Source organism: Asparagus officinalis, chromosome 7, assembly GCF_001876935.1.
Source record: "Asparagus officinalis chromosome 7, Aspof.V1, whole genome shotgun sequence".
NCBI lineage: Eukaryota > Viridiplantae > Streptophyta > Magnoliopsida > Asparagales > Asparagaceae > Asparagus > Asparagus officinalis.
In genome coordinates, this window is record NC_033800.1 from 140,375,990 (window position 1) to 140,383,954 (window position 7,965).

Below are 7,965 nucleotides of genomic sequence, written 5' to 3' on the forward strand. Positions count from 1 at the left end.
ACGGTGAACGATGACGAATTGAAACTGGGGACAGGACCTCAAATATCTTGTTCTCTCGTTGAGTCCATTTCCCACTCCTCTCCTCGCCAAGAATCCAGTTCGAGTTCATCAAGCAGGACGAAGCTAAGCATCAAAAAACAAGCTCCAATCTTGAATTTTGTTGTTGAGATCAAAATGAGTTTCTTTGGCGGCCACCACCACTACCACCACCACAACCAAGATGCTCCTGTTGCTCCTCCTCAACATCACCCAGTGAGGATTTACACCAAGGCTGCTAAGGATTACTCCCTCACCATCAGGAACGGGGAGGTCGTGATGGCCCTTGCTAATCCGAGAGATGAGTACCAACACTGGATCAAGGAATTGAGGACCAGCACAACTGTGAAGGATGAAGAGGGGTTTCCTAGCTTTGCTTTGGTTAACAAAGCCACTGGCCAAGCCATCAAGCACTCTGTTGGAGCACATAACCCTGTTCGGTTGGTTCCTTACAATCCTGACTACCTCGATGAGACCATCCTTTGGAGTGAGAGCAAAGATTTAGGTGATGGCTTCCGTTGTATAAGAATGGTGAACAACATTCGCTTGAACTTTGATGCTTTCCATGGGGACGAGGACCATGGTGGATTACATGATGGAACACTCATGCACCTCTACGAATGGTTCAAGGGAAAAAACCAAAGGTGGAAGATTGCTCCCTATGGGAATGAATTAGCCGGTAATATGCCACTAACAAGGAACCCCACGGTAAGGGTATACATTAAAGTAGTGGAGGATGTTGTGCGCAGCGGAAATTTCGGTAGAGTTTCTGGTGCACAATAAGAGAGAAAGATCGATAAGAATTCTTGTTTCTCAAAGGGAACAAGAATCTGAAGCCTAATATCCCATCAAAGTGGGTTATTAGCTCTTCCTCTCGTCAGCTCTAGGACTGCGCGTCGAGGGATCCTAAAAACTATTACAAGGCCACAAGCTCAAACAACCAATTTTACGTGGTTCGGCAAACTGCCTACGTCCACAGGGCAAGGAGGGGGAGATCTACTATTAGAGGGAGAGATAATACAACTAGGGTTTACAATCACTCAATCTAAACCCTCACACAATTATCTCTCTCAAAAGCACAAAAGGACTCTTTGCACGCCGTCCAAAAAGAACGCTGCCAACACTTTTGCACCTCCTCAAATTTGCACTACTGCAGCTGCCAATTAATTCTCCCTTTTGCTTGCTCACAGCCAAAGCTGTAACCAAGAGAAAAAAAACACAGCCGCAATTCCCAAGTTCTCCCCCTGCTGCACTTAGCCTTGCACGCCCACCGAAACCCTAGGAATCACGTTATTATTTATAGGACCGCAACAGTAATCGGGTGGGCCTGCTAAAGTACACTTTGTCTCCAGCTCATTCACGTGGTGGCCCCCCTTCTCATTTGCTTTGCTCTCCGCTTCTTTCACGCGTTCACAATTCTCCACCTCGGCGAAGTTTTACCAAAACTGAGCCGATACCGACCAAACCAAATATCTCACTTGTTATGTCCAGTACATCGTGAAACAATTCACGACAACAGACTCAATCCATAACAAGTCGAGAACCCAAATGAGAATGCAAACACTCTCCAAATGTTAGTATCAACTCACCAAATCGATCTCACCCCCATCAAAATCCAAACCCGGCTGCATCTGAAAGACTGCCTACGTATCCTCTTGTCTGGAGTAATCTTCACCCAATGTGGAGTAGTATCACTCTCCACCCGCTGCGATACCTCTAAGGTCTGTCCAAAACTCTCTACCTGCTGAGAGTCAATTAGCTCCCTCATCGAAGCCTCAACCAAAGTGACACTACCAGACCTATCTTCCAATGGAGTTTTACCTCCAATCATAGCAGTTGACAACTCTTTAATAGGATGACCCAAATATGTCGAAGCCTCTGTCCAGAAACTCTTCTGCAGACCATTGCTTGACAACAAACACCGATCCTCCTCCAGCAAGGTACGGTTCTCCAAATTTGTCACCATATCTAGCTGCCCCAAGATTTCCTTTCTAACGAAGTGTCTCGAAATGTCGTGAGCTCGGCTCCAATACAGAAACAGGTCCATCTTATACCTCCCACCAGAATGGAGTACCTTCACCTTTCTGTCTATTACACACTTCTTCAATCTGTTGGATACTACTAGGACTTTCTCCAAAGGGGATTTGGTTGCAACCCAAACATGCCTAGAACAGCCACCAACAAAGGAAACCAAACTTCTATTACCTCCCAATGATGCTCCCTTGGAAGGCCCCCAAACATCCACGTGAACTCCTCTAGAACGACCATTAGCACGGTGAATAGAGGTGCCAAACTTCACCTTGGTCTTCTTGATCACATCAACATGTTTACTGGACTTTAAATTGCAGGTCTTTACACCCTCTTTCAATCTATGCGAGGAATCAATACTGGAATGGCCAAGCCCCAAATGCCGCAGTCTAGTCGAATCAACAGAAGTCGTCAGCTCTTCACCTGTCACTATACCTCCAGTCAAGTAATACATGTTATTTCTCCTGACGCCCTTCATCAAAATACGAGAGTCTCTCGCAATCTCGAGAACCATGTCCTCAACACGAACCTTCAGACCCTCTCCAACCAAAGCTCCAATCGAGATCAAGTTCTTCCTCAAAGAAGGAACATATCTTACATCATTTAGCTCCCTAACAGTCCCGTCAAACAATTTTATGCGAATTCTTCCTATCCCAAGGATCTGGCATGCACGGTTATCAGCCATGTACACCACACCACTATCCACCAGCTTCTCAAAACTAGAGAACCATTCCCTTCTAGGGCACAAATGATAGGTCGCATCACTATCCAACATCCATTCAGATTCCTCCGAATAGCTATCTGTAGGACTGATAGAAAGCGAATAAATAGAAGAGTCAGAATTATTACCATCCGATACGATGTTTGCTTCTGATGATGACTGCTTCCCTTTTCCCTTCTGCTTATTCTTCATCCATTCGTCGAGCTTTGGGCAGTCTTTCTTCCAATGACCAGTCTCCTTGCACCAAGCACACTGATCTTTTTCTACTCTAGACTGTGACTTCCAATTCTTCCGGTTTGGACTCTTCCCTCTTGCGGCCAACGCCTCTGCTACCGACTCAGTCGAATTCTCCTTATCCTTCTTCCGAAGCTGATAATTCACCAATGTAGCAGTGACCTCACTATACGAAAGAGATGCCTTCCCATTAATCAGAGTAAGGACGAAGGTCTCATATTCCTCGTCGGGCAAGGAACTCAACAACAGCAACGCCTTTTCCTCATCTTCAATCTTGACATCAACATTCGCCAAATCCGCAAGAAGCTTTGTGTAGTGGTTCATGTGATCTCTAATGGAGGTTCCCTTCTTCAACTGAAAACGATAAAGTCTCCTCTTCAAATGCAAGCGATTTTCAACACTCTTTGTCAGATACTTGCTTTCGAGAATCTCCCAAATCTTCTTTGCAGAAGTCTCATTCATCACATCATATTTTAGATCTTGAGTCAAACAAGACCTAATCACACCACACGCCGTTGGATTCATCTTCTTCCAAACCTTCTCTTCAATCTCATCTGGCTTGCCATCTAACTCCAAGGTATCCTCCAAATTCTGCGCGTTCAGCGCATCCAAAACCTCGCATCTCCATAATCCAAAGTTGTTTGTGCCATTAAATTTCTCCACATCTATCTTCATAGAGTGGATATTCAAACTCTGAATGGTCTTCGCGCCAGAAGCACCACCCTCGACACCCGAAGCACCTTCTTTCCCCGACATCTTACGCACCAACGAACGAAGAATAGATCCAAAACTAAAAAGATAGAGTCTTTACCAAAAAAGATCCCACCTTTATCACCAACGAAGCCCTAAACGAGCCTCCAAATTGATCTACTCCTCCAACCAAACCCTAGATCTGGAATCTGGGCTCTGATACCACTTGTTGTGCGCAGCGGAAATTTCGGCAGAGTTTCTGGTGCACAATAAGAGAGAAAGATCGATAAGAATTCTTGTTTCTCAAAGGGAACAAGAATCTGAAGCCTAATATCCCATCAAAGTGGGTTATTAGCTCTTCCTCTCGTCAGCTCTAGGACTGCGCGTCGAGTGATCCTAAAAACTATTACAATGGCCACAAACTCAAACAATCAATTTTACGTGGTTCGGCAAACTGCCTACATCCACGGGGCAAGGAGGGGGGATCTACTAGTAGAGGGAGAGATAATACAACTAGGGTTTACAATCACTCAATCTAAACCCTCACATAATTATCTCTCTCAAAAGCACAAAAGGACTCTTTGCACGCCGTCCAAAAAGAACGTTGCCAACACTTTTGCACCTCCTCAAATTTGCACTACTGCAGCTGCCAATTAATTCTCCCTTTTGCTTGCTCACAGCCAAAGCTGTAACCAAGAGAAAAAAAAACACAGCCGCAATTCCCAAGTTCTCCCCCCTACTGCACTTAGCCTTGCACGCCCACCGAAACCCTAGGAATCACGTTATTATTTATAGGACCGCAACAGTAATCGGGTGGGCCTGCTAAAGTACACTTTGTCTCCAGCTCATTCACGTGGTGGCCCCCCTTCTCGTTTGCTTTGCTCTCCGCTTCTTTCATGCGTTCACAGAGGATTACTCACTCACGGTTAGGAATGGGGATGTTGTTCTGGTGCCGGCTAATGCTAGAGATGAGTATCAGCATTGGTACAAAGACATGAGGTATAGTAACACTGTGAAGGATGAAGAGGGCTTTCCGAGTTTTGCTCTCGTCAACAAAGTCACTGGGCAAGCTCTGAAGCACTCCTTGGGAGCACACCAGCCTGTTCGCTGGGTTCCATATAATCCATTAGAGCGAGAGCAAGGACTTGGGCGATGGCTTCCGTTGCATTAGGATGGTGAACAATATTCGCCTGAACTTAGAGCGAGAGCAAGGACTTGGGCGATGGCTTCCGTTGCATTAGGATGGTGAACAATATTCGCCTGAACTTTGATGCTTTCCATGGCGATGAGGATCATGTTCCGTTGCATTAGGATGGTGAACAATATTCGCCTGAACTTTGATGCTTTCCATGGCGATGAGGATCATGCAGAGTTTAGGATGGAACTCCTATTCACCTTTACAAGTTTTTCAAGAAGGAGTTCAGGATGGAACTCCTATTCAAAGGTGGAAGATTGTTCCCTACTACTAATGAATGTGATGCTGTGACCACCTATCTGCAATGAACTAGTGATTATGCTACTCTGTGAAAATAAGTTGTGTAAGTTGTGCCTTTGGTTGGATGTCTTTTTCTGGAATTTGTAATGGCACAAACAATTTGCTATGGAACTTTTATGTATGTCTTATGCTAAATATGATTGTGGGAGATCTAAAAAAAAGCAGGATGAAGGGGACATGACCTCCATCTCTGACATTGTCATCATCTGAAAGACACCTCCTAATGGATTTAATTGATCTCAAAGATCACAACCATCATGGTTTCAATGCCTTTTATAGCGTAAACACAGAGGGAGGAAGGGATTTGGAATAAAACCCAGTTGACCAAACTTGCGAGGTTGACCAATAGCTAGAGGTTGAAGAGGATGAGGAGGAGGAGGGAGAGGGGGAGGAAGAGGAGGAGTGGTGGTTGAGGGTCTTGCAGAGCTGGCGGGCGTGGGTGATGGGGAGAGGCTGAAGAGGATGAGGAGGGAGAGGAGGAGGAGGAGGAGGAGGAGGGGGTTTAGGAGCATGATGGGTCATTTGATGAGGGGGTTTTTTACAAAAAATCTCCGCCAGCTCAGCATCACGTGAGCCGTCACGTGAGAAAACTGGCCAGAAAAATCAATCCGGCCAAACTTAAGGGGTATATAACGCCGGAGTCTACAAAATATACCAGTTTGTCAAAAGTGAAAAAAAAAATATACTAGTATGTCACTGAGTCTACAAAATATATCAATTTGGTTATTTTGCCCTTATATTTTGTTAATTGCAAACTCTAGATGTTGCAATTCATAGTGGTAATTGATGTTGTTGGTTATATTCATGTTGGTAAATGTTGTTGTTGGCTATTTATGCTCTAGATGTTGCAATGCTTGGTTTGAACCTAACGACGGATGGACTTTTTTGGTACTCAATTTTGGTATGGTTCTTTTCATTCATGTTGATTTAGATGGGCAATGATGATGATAATGAACTGATAATATAGCCTATATACTTTGTGTTAGGTGAGGCAATTTTGTGTGGAATGCAACCTACAATGTTTGGGGTAAGGCAAACACTCAAAAGAGCAGCCTACATTGCATCATAATGTTATAGGCGAGGCAATCTTTTATGACAAATCTATTTCTATCATGAGCCCTAAAAGTATTCATGGCTATTGGTGGTGATTTTGTTAATGGAATGTTGTTTTTGTGATTATTGGTACTGTTTTTGTTATTGTTTCGCTGCTTTCGAGCTTGTTTAGCTCTATGTTCGTCAAATTTGCTCCGATTTGAACTGTTGTTGTTGTTTATACATGTTCATGGCTGATTTCGAGCTTGTTTAGCTCTATATTGTGAGGTTTTTTGTTTGAATTTGAGGTCAGTTTGAGCTGTTTGTGCTGTTTTTGTTATTATTATGCTGATTTCGAGCTTATTTAGCTATATATTCGTCAAATTAGCTCTGATTTGAGCTGTTGGTGCTGTTTTGCTTCCATTTGGAGTTCAGTTTGAGTTTTTGTCAGCAATGATGGTTAACTAAATAAGATTACAAACTAATTTACAATGTTCATGATAAGATAAGGGGTTCTTTACTATGTTATTAGAATGCAATCTACATGAACTTGTACGTTTTAGTTGAAGCAATCAATTTTGATAAAAGACCAATTGTTGAGCCAACTTACTATATGAAAATATCAAACTACGACATAAAATTGCAAAAGTATATGAAAATATCAAACTACGACATAAAATTGCAAAATTGGTATCTGGTTTCTTTAGATCATTGATTTCGATCTAACCAAAGTAAATAAACTTCTAGTCCACGATGCTGGCCAATCCCCTCTTTACCCATGTTGGGCACAGACCCATTGTTACCAACATCATGCGTGTGAGTTAAGAGATCATTCATGTTCCAATTTGTGTAGGGGATATCGTTGCAATAGAGACACTTCCACCACCCGTTTCGGTCTCTAACTTTCAAAGCATTGGTTCTTAGCATTATTTCTGCTTCTTCCATTATATCACACATCTCATCATGCTCTCGACCTTCATCTGTATATGAAAATAATTCTTCATATGTTGGTTTTTACGGTTAGTTTCCGAGCATGCTGATTACAAAAAAGAAAAAAATAAGTCTCTGGTCATGGGGAAAATAGTAATAGAATTTGTAGTTTTTTTAACCAAAATACATACCTTTAAATTTCATGAACTTGACGAGTCATCACGGTCTCCAACACTCTTACTCATGTTTTTTAACTTGTGAACGTGGGGCGGCCTCTCCACGTGACTTCCGCGTGAAGACGCGGTTTCATCTCCGCATGAGGACACGAACACGAGCCGGCCCATGAAGGCCCACCTGAGACCAAATAACTCGTGCTTGTGCTTATAAATGCACACGGAAAAATCAACTAGGGTTCTGTGCAAGGAATAATTTTGGTGGCTGCACATTGAGGAAGCGAGCATTGATTTTGTGGCTACAGAAGAAAAGCGCAGGCAGCGGCTAGGGGATTTTGAGCAGTTCCTTCTAGGGTTTTGTGCAGTCTTTTGTAGAGAGATATTATGAGGGATTTGAGAGTTTGTTTGAGGGTTTAGTTTGTGAGTGATTGTAAACCCTAGTTGTATTCTCTCCCTCTATTAGTAGATCTCCCCCCTCCTTGCCCCGTGGACGTAGGAAATTTGCCGAACCACGTAAAAATTGGTTGTATCGCTTTTGTGTGATTTATAATAGTTTTTTAGGTTCCCTCGACGCGCAGTCCTAGAGCTGACGAGAGGAAGAGCTAATATCCCACTTTGATGAGATA

At 43.3% G+C, this 7,965-nt stretch overlaps 1 protein-coding gene across 1 annotated transcript; it reads left to right on the forward strand.

Annotated features, from left to right (window-relative positions):
• On the forward strand, positions 160-4,880 carry LOC109847871 (ricin B-like lectin R40C1). The gene is made up of 2 exons (XM_020417106.1): positions 160-777; positions 4,554-4,880. The coding sequence occupies exons 1-2, from the start codon at positions 175-177 to the stop codon at positions 4,878-4,880; spliced, it is 930 nt and encodes a 309-aa protein (XP_020272695.1). The 5' UTR covers positions 160-174.